The 17,689-nt window shown below is 51.1% G+C and overlaps 1 protein-coding gene and 1 non-coding gene across 2 annotated transcripts; both read left to right on the top strand.

Moving 5' to 3' along the window:
- The first annotated feature begins 2,199 nt into the window (after positions 1-2,199).
- TRNAH-GUG (transfer RNA histidin (anticodon GUG)) lies at positions 2,200-2,271 on the top strand. Its single transcript has one exon. It is a non-coding gene; the product is annotated as a tRNA-His (tRNA).
- Positions 2,272-10,351: 8,080 nt separating this feature from the next.
- On the top strand, positions 10,352-17,689 carry LOC100905133 (trichohyalin-like). Its single transcript, XM_029110986.1, has 13 exons — positions 10,352-10,528; positions 10,679-10,759; positions 10,891-11,131; positions 12,087-12,952; positions 13,126-13,371; positions 14,395-14,603; positions 14,873-15,077; positions 15,609-15,887; positions 15,979-16,233; positions 16,460-16,589; positions 16,774-16,984; positions 17,338-17,474; positions 17,610-17,689. The coding sequence occupies exons 1-13, from the start codon at positions 10,352-10,354 to the stop codon at positions 17,687-17,689; spliced, it is 3,117 nt and encodes a 1,038-aa protein (XP_028966819.1).

The following is a 17,689-nucleotide window of genomic DNA, read 5'->3' as shown; positions in this document are numbered from 1 at the left end:
CAGTTGATGAGACCGTCTCAGGTAGTGAATGTACGAGGTATCAGGACACTCGACACGATGCGAAAAAAAACTTGCCTCATTCTCGCTCGCCTTCACCTCCACTTCTTCCACTTGGGGATTCATGGTTTCCTTGTATCTGGGCGATATCTTGCACATGACCAAGTAGCCCAGGCCGTAAGTCATCTGAGGATTGAGCAAGGTCTTCTTTAGGAATCGTCTCTGGGCACGGTCTTTTGGCCTTGTTCTCTACTCGGTGCCAGGGAGGCCACGTAGAAGTCGGCTCCAAGGGCATCGTCCATGGAGTGTCCCTTCCACAATACTCCGCCGATCCATTTTTTACGGTGGATTCTTCCTCGGCTACGACGGATTCCGAGTGGCGAGCGGGCAAGCATGGACAGAACCATTCAGGAGCCGTCGATCGGCCTCGTATGCAAGCCGCGTAAAACAGCTGAAAGTGATTGTCTATGAGTCCGGGCCGTGGCTCCGGACGTGAGTGCATTCAGAACAATAAATTTCAATTTCAGCAGGGTTGTCAACCTCGAGGAATCCTCGCTGCTCTGATTCTCACAGGCGTCTCGCGTAAACTCCAGAGTACGTATGAGGAGGGCCTGTCGAGGGGAACAACTCACCACGAAAGCGAAAACCAATAGTAGTAGCAGATAGGCCTCGCCTGTATTGAACGACTTCACGAAGAAGTTTCCGACGGAAGACCCGAAAAAAGCCCTGCGAAAATCGAAACGGTTTCGAATGAATCCTAACTAAAATTCATTCGCTCGAAGCCCTTTTTCCAAGGAAGATGCGTGACGCATCGTGTCGCCTGCGTGGGCTCCTCCAGACCAGAGTCACCTAGTCGATGTTACGATGCACTTACGTGGACGGAAGCACCATCGCGTAAGGTTTCATGGGGTAAGATGTCGAGAGAAATTCAAAACTTAGACCACGAGATCGTCGTACAGCTGCGCACTCGATGCACGTACTTACGTGGCCAGCAATGAAAGACTCCGGTCTCCTTGGCTACGAGAACTCCGATTGATCCGTTATTTGCCCTCTCTGCTCTTGAAGAAGCGCAAATTACGAAACATTAAGTAACGAAACCACTTCTCGGTGGGTCCGTGCATTCATAGCCTCGGAAATGAGTCAGGAGAGCGCTCGTATATTAAGAGAACTTCTACGCCCGAAGTCGTCGAAGAAACGTGCAGTGAGGCTGTCTCATTCGTCAACGGAAAGACACTGGATTTCGGCGCAGAAATCAATCGAGGTTTCCGATCATGGATGTCTCGAACTGAGCCAATCCCGATCACCGGATTTCCTCCCGAATATTCTATCAGGAGATCTTGACGACTCGGCAGATGCGGCTTTCCAGAACGAGGGAATAACTCCCCTCGGTCAATCGTGATCGCGCTGCGATGAGCGTCCCCGCTCCGGCTAGGAATGCGAAGAATTCTCCCAATTTTTTCCCTCATTATCTGAGGCTTGAGATCGAAGCTGACACTTGATACAGGCGAGGGTCTGAGCGAAAATAAGCACTATCGCAGAGGGAGAAACCTCGAGGAGCACTTATGTGCACGACTGACATAAGCGAGGATCCCGCCTAATTATTTATTGGACCAAGAGACTTCCAGCAATCCGCGCGATCCTATCCCTCTCCGCCTCGGCGAGATGGGCTCACTATAATATGACTCCCACTGTCAGCGAACTTCGGCAGGCAGGCTCCATAATATCTCCCGGAATGTCTCATCGACTTCTGGACGGATTTCTTGGGGTGCATTCTAGAGTTTGTTTCTCTGCCCGGACAGAGCACACAAAGGAAGCTGTATTCTCGCGGTCGCGGTCGACTCAGTGTCGATCTCTCTCTTGATCTCTGATCGCTCGATGATCCCCACAGTTCGACCACAGCCAGGCTTCCCTGAGGGGGGGGGGGGCTTGCGGTCCTGAGCGTGAGTCTCCATTAGGAGCAAAGTATTGCAAAGTATGACTCTCAGGCTGTGGTGATCACTAATCACTACCCGGAGTCTTACAACCCAAGGGAAGATACTCATCATTGTTCCGACTTACTGCCGGTACAGTGTGGTCCTTATCATCGGGAGATCTGCTCGGTCCGGAGCCACGTGCTCCATTTGATTCGAGTTTCCCATGCTTGCGACCTGAATATTTCAATGAGATCTTGGGAAAATCTTCACTTCACGTCCATCGGACTCAGCCGTGATCGTATAGTGGTTAGTACCTTGCGTTGTGGCCGCAATAACCCAGGTTCGAATCCTGGTCACGGCAAATAGTTTTGTCGTTTCGTGTACGAGCTGACAAACATTTATATTGAACGCCGTTTTTCAATCTAGCAGACAGAGTTCAACGGAAGAAAGCGACGTGCGAACGCCATCTCCTTCCATCGTCGCCATGCTGGACCTGGGACTAGGTAGGAGTGTCCCTTCAGACATGGACCCCTTTTTTTAAATTGATTTGAGACGGTCTCTCTCGACATGTCTTCTGCCGATCGCAGCACGAATCACGCGAATTTCCCAGAAACCCCATGATCCTTCAGAGACCTCAAGCAGACGCGAAAGGCCTCGCGTCAAACCACAGAGATTTTTCCGACAGAAAAAACTGCTCTACTTTTCCCACTGACGCACAACAGCCCGCAACGAAGGGCGTCCCGGCAACCGACAACCGGTTGGTCGCTTGAGCCGGTAGAAACGCTCCCAGATGGCGGCCAAGTCTGAGGAAGTCCGGCTGTCGAATTTCCGAAGCTGCTCCACCCGATCAGCTAGCTGAAGCTTAACCATGGGCATAAAAAGGATTATCGCTAGATCGGCCTAGCTGAAATATTCATGTATTGTATCGGGCTCCGGCTTGTGGATAATTGACAATGTGGACGTTTTCGGGTCACCGTATGGTCTGGTTCCGCTCTGGTTTGAATCGAATCGGAGCAATCTTACGGAGTGCTCGAAGATACCCCTAACCACTGTGATCAAGAGTGAACGATTTGACGCGAAAAACCGGTCTCGGAGGAACAGAAAGAGTTCCTATTCACCGTGATCGTAATCGGAGTTGAAACCGTATCTTTCGATTTTGGGAGTATGACATCGGACGTATGTTAAGATGCCCCTTGCCCTCGAATGGAATATTCGGGGAGTTCGGCGTTCAATTCGCAGAGTTTACACTCGCCGTACATCAATGTTCGAGGCATAGTTGATGGACGGTGAGTCAGTGGACTCGCCGGAAAAGTAGGTCAATTATTCACGAGCGCATACGGACATTCCCTGAAAACTCCGTCATGTCTTCATCTGAGCAAATATGCGACGGTCGGGAATGAGACGAAGCGACGTTTCACGAGTGGAAACTTCAAAACCAAGGACGGTGGAAGCTCGAAACTGTGATTTCTGCACGACATCGCATTGTTGTGCTGGGTACTGGGTCGTATCCATGGAGACGTTCAGGTCCTCGTGCTTCTCCGAGATCTCTCAGTTCGGACCGAGGCGCCGAGCGGTGAGCGAACGCCGATCCTCATATTCGACGAACGAGAGGACTACAGCGAAAAGGTACCTGAGTTTTTCCTGAATTGAGTAATTAGCCGATAGAGTCGCCCCTGGATGTCCCACGGTCTGAGACAGACAGTGAGCGAGCGATCTCGTGCTCGGTCGAATCCAAACGGGCCTAGGGATGGATCGGAGAAGTTGTGCATGTCTGAGAGTCAATGATGTAGTCAGGCTCAAGTTGAGACGGATATGTGTAGATTCACAGAACAGACGAAAGAGTACCCGACCCTTCGACTCGCTGTGTTCTTTCTTGGTCGTTTCAAATCCGGTAACGTAGCGGGTCGGAATCTCCCGAACGTATGCGATCGCTCCTCTGCGGACTTTTGAAGTCGAGCGTGTGGTTTTTGCGAACGCATCATATTTGCAAGTTCTGATTGTCAGAATGTCATGGAGAATTCCGAGTTCTCGGAGAAGAATCCGGTTGTTTGCGATGGATGAGGCAAATGGGATTCAAATCGAGACGATGCTCCCGGCTTCAAATCGATCCCGGTCAGGAGAAAGTCTTGCCGAAAACTCATCATAGGCTCGTTCCCTCGTACTCTGACTGAGTGAGAGGCGGCTGCGGAACTCCTCCCTGAGAGATGTGTCTGACCCGTGCCTAACCGAGAAGGATGACGGTGATTCGTCGTTTGCAGCTCGACTATGACGTGAACCACCGGGGTTTTGGGAGGATACCTGGACAAGAACGAAAATTTTAACCGATACGTATCCTCTCCCGAACCCAAGTCCTCGAATACTCTTCCATCGTTCATCGTCCATATCCATGGTAACGGGGATGTGGGGAAACTTCTGGTATGCGATTTTCTCCACCACTCCGCTAATTAGCGGAAAAGTAATGAGCTCTAGAACACCGTCGTGAGCGGGATTCGGGCCGGGTGACCGTCCCTTGACTTTTTTGTGCGTGAATTCGCGGCTATCCCGCAAATGCGGCGATCTCGTGTAAGTGGACGCTGTCATTAAGGGAGAGCTTCGAAACCTCCGAGGGACTTAAATGGGTTGCCTCTCATCGAGACTCGCTAATACTACACCCTCTGTTTCATCCGACACTTCCCAAGTCTCTTCGCACTCATCGCAGGGGGACTCGATGAGGAGATTGCGCATGCATGCCGAACTATGTCGATGTCCTGCAGAAAAAACTGCCAGAAAAATCAGCGCGCTCGAAACTGGGCCTCGAATATCGGAGTGATGGAACGGGTCAACGCAACAAGCTCGAGCGGGGCAATAAAATGTCCTCCGAGCGTAGAATGACCCCGATTACCTCGCTGATGATTTAATACCGAAATTCAGTCCATCGTTCTGAGACAAAGACGACACTCATCTGAGGATCACGGTTTCCGAGACTGAGTCGTACCGCACGAGAACGAGCCAGCGCAGACATGATCGACTGAAGAAAGTCGCTTACGCTTTCCGACGAATGAGTCCCGATTCGAAGCATTAGGGGCAGATCCGGAGGCGGAGGTCTAGTATCAGAGCTTCGATTGTCTAGACTCCAGAGGAGTCATCCGCGTTTCCGCGAACATCTCGACCCGGCCTCCACGAAGCTTCCAATGCGCCAGCGGGACCGGGCTGAGTTTCGCGCGTGATCCCCAGAGATGTCAAGAGCGATTCCACAGCGATTCGGGTCATCAGTACGTGCGTGTTGTCAGTCCGGCAAGTTTCGTTGCGGTCGAATTAAACGGTTCCGGTCGATGATTCTGTCCTGGCATAAACATCTACCGACTAATCCGCCTCAGATACGGGGTTTCCCTCGACTACGTCATCTGCTGGCCGATTCGGGGTTTCCCAGGGGTTCAGCTGCAAAAGGAGGAACCCATCGATACCAATGAAATAGTTATAGGAATCACCATGTTCACGAAATGTCCGGTGTACCGAAACGAGTAAATCTCATCGGAAGAGTTAGACTCCGACATAGGGGGAACAAGTTTACATCAGCCGAATTCTGCATTAACTGTACCACTTGCTGAATCATCAGCGGTAATATGGAACCAGGTGCAATGGTCGTGGAACGCTGGAGAACAGGACGCGCTTCCTTTTGGAATTTCTATCACCCGTCAGAAAATAAAATTGATGCTCCGCCGCTAGATGCTCAGCGGAGTGATCCAGTGCCTGTGCGGATCACAAGTGAACTCTGTCCTGCTTGAACTGCGAGTGGACGAAAGATGACCCAGTTCACGTCAGCTCCGCATACATTAACATGGACTGCTTGTTACCTTCCGGGTTCAGTGGGTCAAAAGAACCGCTTGAGCGATCCCAAGACTTTGTTGGACTTGCGCGAGAGATTCTAACACGTAGGGTATCCATCAGCCTCTTGCTTCCCACTCTCCAACCTCCTGCTCATGCCTCCCAGCAGGAGTTGAAAAATGCGGCACCAAACTTGAGCTCCTAGATTGGATGGGCCGGCGTCCGAGGAATTAACGAGCTGGTTTTCAATGTTCTGGCTCGGACAGGGACGGGCAGGAAGAGATTGCCTATTTCAGCGAGACTTCCGCAAAATCCTCTCGAATTCCAACCGAAGAGCATTTTTCGTAAGCTGGGGCAATCTGGGCTCCAGTGAAAGAGGCCTCGCAAGCGAGTTCGAACCTTAAATTCGGGCACCTTTGGTCCCTGCACGCGCCCAGATTGGAATCTATACCCAGAAGCAGCTGAGCTACATGAGACAGCTGGGAGCAGACACTCGCGGAGAAGTCCTGGCGTTGCAGAGAAGGCTGATCTTCACCTACCTAGTTCTCGAGAGAGATCAGTCTCGAAGATGGGAAAGGAGAGCACTCTATACGGCTTGCTGCGTTTGCTGAGAACTGGGTTCCCTCTGGGTATTTCATGGTCTCGCTGAGGCGGAATCGAGTTACGAGAACGAATCGCCGAAGAATTGGAAATGAATTCCCTTCCCCCTCTTCGCTCACCGCTTTCTCGAATATTTATTGTCTCAGTTATTATGAGAGGCCATCAGGAACATCGGGGCTCGTGGGAGAATATTCACCTGATCGTCGGTCCTGACGGCACTTGCTGCGCAGGACATGTGGCGTCGCCTCTGGAATGTTCCCGATCTGAGGCGCGGGACCGACTTTGGAATTCCCCGCAGCGAGTGGACCGATAAACCAATTTTCTCGGATAAACCAAGCGCAGATATTAGTGCCGGTAGAATGTCTCCGATCGTTGCGCTCCGGTGGCGTCTCGCTCAGCGGCTGTCGCCTGTCACCCACGCAGTCATCCAGCGAGAGACGGACCTTTTCCTCGCGATGGAGGTTCGTCCGAGCTCCATCGCTGCCAGATCGGATTATTTCCTCTGAAAGTGCGCAGACACCAAGCGTGACGATCCGAAAGGTCTCGACCTATCCTGGAATGATACCATGGATACAAGACCGCAGGAATCACAGGGCTTGAAGTTTTCGACGGATGTCGTTCCACGACGCAATATTCTTCTATACCGGAGTACGTCCCGTAGTCTCAGACGCTATTGCGGCTCTCTTCTGCGCTTGAGCATTCCATCGATGGTGGAATCTGAGGACGAATTCCTCCTCATAGGGCTCGATGCTTCTGGCGAACGAACGACTTGCTTAGCTTATTCGCACCATCACTGCAGGCAAGACGCATCGAATCTGGCGAGAACAATGAAACTTTCCCCGGTCGGTCTCGATGGGGAAAAAAAGCAGCTAGCTGCATGGAGCTCTCATTAGAGTCCATTCAGCGACCTCGAACGCTTTGGAGTCGTACAAAAGCTCGCTTCTGCGGGGCTGAATCCATCCGCATTTGGAAGAAGTACTCGAAGGGAGTCCCGTGCGGGAATCCGTTCCTCGGCCAGATTTCCACCGCATCGCAGACACAATATTAGCTTGGCAGCTCCGTCGCAGCCATCTGAATTTCACCCAGGCGGCTGACGAGCGACAAAGTCGACGGAAGAAGTAGTCGGGCAATGATCAGATTTTCAGGCACTCGGAGAAGCGCTCACGTTTTCTTTTCGAACACTTGCGATTCTGTTCTCGAGCAATACCGAAGTGCATTCCCGAGAATGGGAATGTCACCAGCTCGACCGTTCTCGAGCTGTGGCGCCGCGTCATCGCGCCATTCCGAGGATGGGGATTGGATCCGAAAGAGCCTTGAGGAAACTTGACCGAACTTGATTGAATTCGATTTGACAGAGCACGTGGTCGATCGGATGAGGAGTCATGATGAACCCTGGTGCTTCCCTCGTCATCGTATCCTTCTCCGACAAGATACAATGAAGGTGATCAATGTCAAAAAATATTCTTGGTTTCTCAGAGAGATGCATGCCTATGCAGTCAGCGGAATGTTGCGGTTTATTCAACTCCGGCGCTCTGTGAACCAAGTAGGCCGTGTGGCTCGCAAGTAGCCTGGCCCGAGATTAAATTATTTATGGTCAGGGACACGTTGTGCCGAGAACCGACCGTGTCAACATGCAGCAGCTTCGACTAGACAGAAGCCGTACCCTCGAAGAGCTGTTTTCGACAATATCGTATCCGAGTGGCGAGATAGAGGTCAGGGCAGGCTCTCCATGTTCCCAATCCCCGTAGTTGAGCCTGTTGGCGTCCCAGACTTGCGAGGGTGGGGCATGAGAGCTCATTGCTATGGCATACAGTGACTACTACTCGACACTTGAAACTCTTGAGTTTATGACCTTCGAACGTCCTTCGAAGGCCTCGAGGGACGCCTCAAGGTGGAGGTCGAACGTGCGGTTCAAGTTGGTACTGCCCGGCTCCATTTGCACAATTTCGACAATATTTGACAGATTCGATCGATTTTCTCAAAAACCAACCGACCGTTGAGGAAAGTCGATCCCCAGCTCGGAATACTCTACTCGTTCGGGCGTTATCTGAATGGAAGTCAGCTGGTGAGCACTCGTTGATCACGAGAGCGCATGACGTGGGCTAGATGAGTCCTCGAGTATACAGGATGTCAATGTTCCGACCTGTGTTAACAGAGGTCGTGACGCGTTCAGCCTGTTATGAGGATCTCGTGGGCAAAAACTCCGCCTGCTCATGCAAGCCTTCCGATCACGCTATTTCGCTTCGGATGCACCAGAATTTAGAGTTTGTGATTTATGAAACCCCCAGAGAACTTCTGAGCCCTCCCCCCTCCCCCAGGGCCACAGATCTATTTTTCAGGTCAGGATCTCTCTATCTCGTGTGAAGTAGATCGTTACACGAAAAGGAAGGCGGACGAGAAAGTGATCGAGCAGATAAGCCCCAGAATCGTCGGGCTGAGGGGGTTTTCTATCCAGCTCCAAGAGAGAAATGCAGTCAAGGTCGATTTTACGATTGCACTTCATGTGCCCGGAAGGTTCAAGGATGCAGAGCCCGAGAGGTCATCAGTCATGGGGACCGCTGGACGAACCTCTACCCTGGCGTTTTCGACTGATATCAGCGAAGAGCTGGAAATCCGTTCATATGCAGCGATTACCGCCGTGCCGCCGGGGGAAAAATTCCTCCGAGACGCGCAGGTCCGTCATAGAACCGGATGCGGAAACGTTTCGTTCGAAAACTTTCTATAGACTGGCATTCATGCTCAAGAGGCTGGGGACCTCAATCATCAGACTCTGCTTCGGCGAGAGCCTACTTGTTCACCCAAGTGCCGCGACAACGAGCTCGGGTTCCGTCAGCCCCAAGTCAGATCTTCTTCCCACTTATGGCTCCTACTCCGCGGGTTCTGATGTCATCTGACGCGGCTCACAGTCCTGCTCCATTCATGAGGTTTGGGAGTCCTAGGGGTACGCGAGCCATTCTCCCCCTATCCGCCGATGGAATCTCCCGTTTCGACTGACCCCCCGGGAACTGAGCTGAGGGAATCAGAATGGTGACTACTCATGTCTCATGTTCATTCTAGAGCCGCGAATCGAGGGGGACGTGATCGAGGTACAATTTCCCATCCTTTTATGAGAATGACTTCCAGCGTTGAACGATACTTCCCGGCTGACCAGGATGAGCGGCAAATATCGAAGCTTTCCGGCCGGGGCTAAGAAGGTCATCGGGCAAGCACTCCGAGGCGGGAAAACCTACGTCACACATCCCCTCTTGCGTAATCAGAATGCATAAAAACAGATTTCTGGTCACTCTAATAATCTCAGGACCACGGGAGTCTCCGATCGCATATGATAATCGACGCGAGTGATCATAGACAGACACAATCCAGCTCTGATGGAGAAATCCACCGATTGAATACCGGGGTGATGCATCAAGGCGCGGGTTCTTCCTAACGATGCTCCATATTCCAGGATACGGAATCGGGTTGCATCAGCTCGACCTGACCGCTAGTTTTAACCGAGTCCGGCTTCAACCACGATAGCTTTTCTTCTCTGCTCGGGAGGCTGGGAATTCTAGGATAAATCAGCCAGCGTTTGGAATCTTTTCGCTGTGCTCGAGGAAACTCGAGGGAATCCTAGAGGTTTCATTCCATACCAGGCTCTCTTCCGGGAAAGAATTCACTTTGTCCAAATCCGTTCTTGTCTGATTGCTTTGAGCGCGATTCCCGACCTCTCGATATCCCAGGATTGCATTGTCGAATGTCAGAAAGTCGGTAGGAAGCTTCTCGGGAAGCCATGATCGAATATCATGGTCAGCCCGCGGTGATTACACTCAGTAGGCTATTCAGGGAAGAGAGTCGCCCCTATGCCCCCCGGGACCCCCCGTGGGGCTCTCAGAATCCTAAGAAAGCGAAATACGAGACTCCACCGGGATCCGTGGAGTCGTCCATCGACTGAACTCAATCAGAGGATGGGATCTGCGGCTCGAAGTTCGCAGATTGATAAATAATCGTGAATGTCGCGATAATTTCCGACTGACCACATGTATCCTTAATGTTTGCAGATGGCCGCCATCGACACAACCGCTGCGCAGCAGACGCTGTATGATTACTGGCGAACGCTTCTGATGGAAGAAGAGAGGAACGCTGTCCGGAATGAGAGACTGCTACGGAAACTCGAGGACATCGAGCAGCGGACCAACTTGCTTTACCACCGAACCGAGCGGCTATCGCAGCTAAGGGTATATTGTTGTTTCCGCATAAAGGAGAATCGCGCTCCCTGGAAGTGATTCCAGTGGATATTCTCATGTCGAACGCTCTCGTAATTCGAGATTGTCACAGAAATCGATTATGCGAACAACTGCATATCTTATGCTGCTTGCCTCTTGCAGAGACGCTTTGCTGAAATGTTGCGTCAACAATATCTCAACGACCCAGAATTCAAGTGCGAGCATTATCCGTACGATTTCAAGGTAAACATTGCACACTGAGGATTGTATTCTGCATCGTAGCAAGCGGATTCTACAGACGAGCCCCCATTTTGATGTTGAAGGAGTCCGGTAATTTTATCCTAAACCTGCATTTCCATTTGTATCCACTACAGACGAGTCAATACGTTGAGCCGTCGTATGTACCTGATCCCGTTCTGTTCGGACTCGACACTCCGCCTTGGATGCCCCGCGAGCAGAACAACGACGTTCTCCTCCAACGATCCAAAGACGTCCTTGAAAGTTTGAACAACTACGATCCCTTCGGTCGTCCCAGAACACAAACGAGGCTCAAAGAGAATCAAGACAATCAGGAAGAGAAGAAAGATTCCGAGAAAGAGCCCGTCAAGAGTCAAGGTAGCTAGCTAAGTTTCGATTTCCTACTTATTTACCTTAGTGTCGCGTCGTCGATCTCGGATTCTGTCAACCCCGATCCAGATCATCTTTCCGCTACTGACCCCTACTCAGCCGGATCTGATGTCATCTGTGGCGGGCTCGCGAAGTTAGTGAGCTGATGCTTCACAAAAAAAAGTTTAGCGGTATGCAAAATCATTCGCGTGTTCTTTGTTCGGCTTCGATTTCTTCGGAGTTTCCGAGCTGCAACTATGAGTCGACAAGACATTCCAACCCTCGCACGGGTCCAGAAGCTCGTCTTCTCGGGCTTGCTCGTTGAGATAATAATGAGGCTAATATGAGAATGAATATGCGTTTTGCTTTCGACTGCAGATCACCCTCGAAGGCTCAGATCCCTACGTAGCTCTCTTTCAGCCCTTCCGAGCTCTAAGAATCGCGGCCCGTTCTCGCGGAGCGAACCTGGACGTGACTAGAAGCTATGTTATGCTCGCTTTCCGTACACAAAATTGTGCATTCTCTTAAGCGCAGGAAAACTCAACTCTCCTTGTAGATCCCCAAGAGGTAGCAAGAAAAGCAATTCTGAAGAAAATAACGAATGCCACCGTGTGGCACTGCCAGAGGAGAGGGGAAATGGGAGATCGGAGCCTTTCAGTCTATCTTTGGGTATTGCAATCTCATATCCGTCTCCACGATCATAGTCATGAGCCCCGGAAACCTGCTCAGGAAGCGAGATATCTCCACTCAGAGAGTGATTTCTCCTAATTTGCGATGTCCGACGCTCACGACTGGTTCATGCATCAGAGAACCGACCATTCTCCGGAGGTCTTCTCACTTACTCCTCAAAATACGTGAAGTCCGATTTTCGGCACCGGAGGATACGGCATGTCCAGGCTTCTTCAATCTTCTTCATGTGAGACGAACACACCATTGACCCTGTTTCCACTCCTGCGAATTTCAGAGGGGCTCTGTCGGAACGAATTCGAAGGCATTGGAAAATCTCACGCCCCGTCCGATGAGGAGGAGCGGAAATCTGCTGAAGAATCCACGCAGAAGAATCGAGATGGATCGATGGAGGACGATGATCGCGAAGAGGAAATGAACGACGATCTCAGAGAAATCGATCGGAAAGTCAACGAAATCGATCGTGAGATCGAGAGACTCGAGATGGAGGTGAGGGACCGTGAAGTTTCTCGAAGACAGGAGGCCGAGGAGAAAGAGCGCTGTCGGCAGAAAATGGAAGAGAAGCTCCGCGAAGAGCAGGAACGCCTCGAAGAAATCCGTCAAGAACGTGACGATCTGCGCCAAAGAGCCATACGTGAAGAGCAACAGCGCAGGGATGAGCAGGACGCCCTGAAGAGAGAAGTTGAGGAGATTCGGAAAGAGCACGAGGCCAGAGAAAGGCGACAAATTGAAGAGAGGAGACAAGCCCAAAGACGAAAGGAACAGCTCGAGGCTGCGGAGCGACAGCGCAACGAAAACATGGATCGAATTCGGCGTGAATACCAGGAGCATCAACGGAAACGTGAAGAAAAGAAGCTCGAGCAGCTCGAACAAGCGAATCAGAGGAGAGAGGAAAGGTGTCGGCGAAAAATTGACTCTGACGCAGGAGAGTCTACCAAGAAACGCGACGAGAAGAAACGACCGGAACCAGCCTCGAGAAACAGGAGACAGAGCAAGGACAACACGCGTAAAGTGAAGGGGCGATCCGAACGCGAGGAAAAACCGGAGAAAACCGACGCATCCGACGAGCATTCAGCGTCCGCGACCGAACAGAGCGGAGATGATGAGCAAAGACAGCAATCTACTGACAAGACGGAGCAAGCGGTGAGTTTTCCCACGTGGTTATCCCATTGGGAATTGATTCTCGATTCGTCGACATATCGAGTCGTCCCCCTCCCTTCTTCATCGAATCGAGAGCTTTATTTTTCTGCGCGAAGTCTCCAAAAAATCGGGATCCGATCGGATATCATCCAATTCATGTTTCAATAATTTCATAGACATCCGAGCCTGCATCTCTCACCTACGTGAAGGACGAAGACGAATTTTATCGAACGACTTCTGAACTCGAAGAAATTCAAAAAGCCGCGAGTTCAAGCAATCAGGCAACTGATTCAGGCCAGAATCAGGAAAATGCAACGAATCTTTCCGAGGGAGAGATGATACACCGTGAAGTGCCGAAGAGCGGGCAGCATACACCCAAGCACAATGTGATTCAGCCAGGACCTGGCATTCTGAAAAACAGGGTAGGTCAGCCACGGATTGTCACGATCAAGCTCCTGTGCGAACCCCAGTCTTACCATTTGCGCATCATCTGATGATCCGAGTCAATACACATTCCTTTAAACAAGTCATATGATTTCTCAGAATGATCGATGACTCATAAACTAATTTTTCACCTGAACAATCATCAAGCGAGATTCTGATAGATTCTCTGTCTCCCGGCAGCGAACCGATACCCTCGGCCCTTCCCGGAACGCCCCGAGTCAACGGAGACCTTCGTTCATACCTCGGAGATCGAGTTCGGCTATGGTTGAGCGTGAGAAACATCCAGCCTCTGCTCTTCCATTGATGCCAGTCGACTATCGCGCCCCCCAGAAGAGCCAGTCAGTCATCCTGGAGGAAGGCACTGAAATCGACGTAAGGAGAATAAATACCGAGCGGATCTTCCTCTTCTCTCTAGATTAGTTCTGTTGGAATTTGAATATTTGAATGGGAAAGACCCGGAAGAGGGAGGGATCGATATCATCCGCGACGAGGATGGCACGTAGAAAAGTACGGACGTGCTCGGTTCGCGTGTTGAAAGTCCATGCTTGTCCTGGAGCCATCGTAGGCTGCCATTCATCGACATTGATGAATATTCTCGGGGATCGCTCTATCGGTTCATTTTATCGGGCTCAGGGGAAGGCTCGGGTCACAACTCATCGGAGAATAAGTGCCGAGCTAAAATGGCGCTGTTGAAAGTGAGCCATTCTCGATATGAAACCTTTGTTGCACGAGATATCATTCCAAAACATTCCATGCGATTGTTGGCAACTTTGCGGAGCGGCATTGTTGACTCTCCGCGTATCGCTCGTTCACTATCACTCCGTGCCCGTGCCCCCCTCCCCATAGAAGAGATGTCGATGCTTCAGCCGGCAGATATACTGCGAACAGAGTCACGACTTCTCGCTAAACGTCCCAACCGAACGTCGTGCCCGACGGAAGATCCATGGGGAGATCCGGAGTTTGGGAACGCAGCGCTCATGTCCGGATCGATTGCTTCAAAGGTGAAGTCGATCCAGAGAGAGGTGGAACGGAGGCGGGAGCTCATGGACCAAGGTGGAGGAAACAGCCCAGACCAAAAGCAAACTCTCGCCATGGCTGACATGGCGGCTGACAGCAACGGCAGCCGAAGCAACAGGACATCCGAGCAAAGCGCGGAGAACATCAAAAGTTCGTGGCAAAAATCATGGGAAGAGAAGTCCGAAGCCATGAGGTGAGTGCCTCCGGTGTGAAGCGAAAATTCATGCTTACGTGATGTTCGTCTGAAAACCGAGTCAAGAGCTAATCCAAAAGTGTTCCGTAGGTCTCGCAATGGCCTGATGCATTGCCAGAGCCGTCTGTTGGGATTCGATTTTCACGCTCCGTTTCAATTTAGACCCGAATATTCAGAGTTCTCTGATGGACGACATCATGTCAATGAACGGAAAGAGGAAACTTCTCCCGGAAATTATATCTAACCCGTTCCCTCCTGTGTGCTTCCAGCGACAATCAAGCGCGTGTCGGGGACGGGAGCGACAGAAAGGATTCGGGAGCAGGAGCAGAGCAGCAACCATTGAAAATTACGGTGAGCTCGGGGCGACGGGGCAGTGTGGCAGGACCTACAAGCGACGAGCAACAAAAGGAAGAAAGTACAATAACGAAAGCAGACGATGATGGAAAACTCAAAATTAGCAGCCATGACCCAACGGTTAGTTTTACGCGATTCACCTTCCTATATAATTTGCAAAACATGTTGTCCATTAGCCGGCTCCATGATTATTAGAATTTGCGCCTCGCGCGAGTCTCGAAAGCCTATTCGTTGTGACATCGTTAGAAGCGTTGTGTTTCCGTTGAGCTCTTCCTGGCAATTATGCGTCGGCCTGTCCTGCCCGGCCTATTCCATGAACCTGATGTGACCTGAATAGCGTTTAAGCTGGACAATGAGGGGTTCAGGACAGCGAGCCGCAGAGATGGAAGGGTTCAGCGCGATCCGGCGCTGTTGAAGGATTCATGCGATGAGGGTCATGGGGTTTTTCGTCACCAACTTTGAGCGTGCGAGACCGAAACGAATTTCGCCTGTAGGTATGCCCCGCGTCTGGCTCCGTCAAAATAGTTCGGAAATTCGTGCCGGAATGAGTCCGTCACGGAATCCATCGATTTCGAGCTACGCGTCTCCGCATTTCGGGATTTCTGAATACTCAATAGATCATGGGATTATGCGGGATTCGATCGGTTCCAGGCTGCCACCAGAACGTCGAGACACGCATCTATTTTTGAAAACGAGGTGGTCCCAACTGTCCTAAGCCCCAGGACCATTAGGTCCCGCCGTCTAGCCGAGGCCGAAAAGGAGATGAAGCTGAACGCACTAGCCGCTGAGCTGCAAACCGAGCTCCAGCGCGAAATACTCCAGCGGCAGCTCGCTAATGCCAAAATGGATGCCACGGAGTTCGTCAGCCATTACTCCTGCTATCTCCCATCCACAAGCAACCCGAACATCAACATAAAACGTTTCCAAAGGGTAACTACCTGGCTCTCGAGTCTACATAGAAGCGAAATAAATGGAATCGTGGACGTCAGATGTTTAATTTCCTTCTTCTCTACTATTAAAGGACATCCACACACCGAATCTTGAGGAATTGAACATCAAGAAAACTTCACAAGTTTTGATCTCCGGAATTCATGGCGCGACGGAGAGTGGGAACTCGGAATCGAGTCCACCGTTGCGAGAACAAGTGAAATCACTTTCTCCGCCCAAAACAACAGAACCGGCTGAGGAATCGATTTCGGCCCCAGTCGAATCGAAGAGGAGAAATTCTGTCCAGGTTCTCCTCAATGCCAATCAGGAAAGCACTTTGCGAAACGAGGTGCGTCATACATCAGGTTTCGTTTTACATCAATTCCCACTACTTGCGTCTGCGAGGTTCTGCCTCCCCTCGCAGGCTTTCCGCTTTGTGTGTTGGCGAATTATTCTTCCCGGGACAGAACGCTTGTCGGACAGGTCGAGAGTTGTCCTTGCGAAGAGTGCTCGGTGCTGTCACACAACAGAGTGTGGGTAGAGGGAGCAGCTGTATAAACAATCTTCTTTCGCAGGCCGCTGCGAAGGAGAAAGCGAGGCGGAATTCGAAAGATGTCAATGGAAGTACCCGGAAAGAGAGCGAGACCTCCTCTCGGTCAGATACACCGTCATCGTCGGTGGAACTCAACTGCTCGAAGGACGATGGTAAGATTCCCTGGGGAGTTCTGCTCCAAACTCCAAAACAGCCAGGAGAGGTCTCCCGACCGCAACACGGCTTTCCTGGAGCCGCGAATCGACCTCGGTCTCTCCGCTTGACGCCCCCTTTATCCAGAGCCTAACATATTATCGATCATGTGCGATTCGATGCGACTCCTTGTTGTTTGAACAGGCAAAGATCTACGTGCAGAATATTCCTTACTGATGGGCAAGAAGATGGAGGACTCGCCTAAGCCAACTGCATTACCATTACCACCACCGAGTCGCAGGACATCGATGCAGACCAACACGACACCCATTAACAATTCAGGAATCCTCGCCGATGGAGATAGCCGCCACGTGCCACTCTTATCCAAAGCTGAAAACCATCAAATGACAAAACTGTGAGTGAATATCTCGTCCATTATTTTCCATGGAGGTCACGTTCAATGAGTAAAGCCAATACACTTGAGGCAGTCGCAAGCTTCACATTGAATCCGCAGTTATAAATACGACTGGATTTACGACAGATAGAGCGCACTCGGGGCGATTATATTGACCTCGTTGTCTCAGTCTCGCGCAATAAAATCTTGTCTATAAAGAAAAGACCTTCACTGCACAAGATAACTCGGCTGCCTCTGGAAATCTGGAGGGTTCCACTTCAATTCTGACCGCCACTCTCCCGTTGGGTTGGCTCAGCTGAGCTAGAAATAAGGCAGCAGAATACAAGAGAGGATCAAGGTTCCATTCTTTGTAGGCGCGAGGGAGCATCCGCCTCCTCGAACGGCTCCAGCCCGGTCGCGTACGCGTCGGATCGGATTTCAGCACACCACGTCAGAGAGTTGATAACAAATAACGTCAAACATCACGTGCCGAATATTGTGGCAAAGAGAGGTGGGTCTGCCCATTCGACGCAGGCGCGTACCCAGGATTTCCCCCCTCCCCCTCTGAATACGCGCCTGATTCGACGGTGTTCACTGGACGTATGCTGAATTTCTCTGAGCCCTAGCCTAATTGCCCTCCTCCTAGTTCTAGGACTGGACCTCTTCAGTAGTGATGCTCCACGGCCAAAGGATTCAGACCCAGAAGAGGATTCATTCTTCGATTGA

This window comes from Galendromus occidentalis, unplaced genomic scaffold (genome assembly GCF_000255335.2).
Source record: "Galendromus occidentalis unplaced genomic scaffold, Mocc_1.1 scf7180000077190, whole genome shotgun sequence".
NCBI lineage: Eukaryota > Metazoa > Arthropoda > Arachnida > Mesostigmata > Phytoseiidae > Galendromus > Galendromus occidentalis.
Note: the sequence above shows the minus strand (reverse complement) of the source record. Positions and strands in the feature narration are given on the sequence as shown.

Bases quoted from the DNA above. Each gene is read 5' to 3' on its own strand.
- LOC100905133 (XM_029110986.1), top strand. From the start codon at position 10,352: ATGGCCGCCATCGACACAACCGCTGCGCAGCAGACGCTGTATGATTAC. The intron at 10,760-10,890 runs GTAAACATTGCA...TATCCACTACAG, and splicing joins ATTATCCGTACGATTTCAAG to ACGAGTCAATACGTTGAGCC. The intron at 16,590-16,773 runs GTAAGATTCCCT...TTGTTTGAACAG, and splicing joins CAACTGCTCGAAGGACGATG to GCAAAGATCTACGTGCAGAA.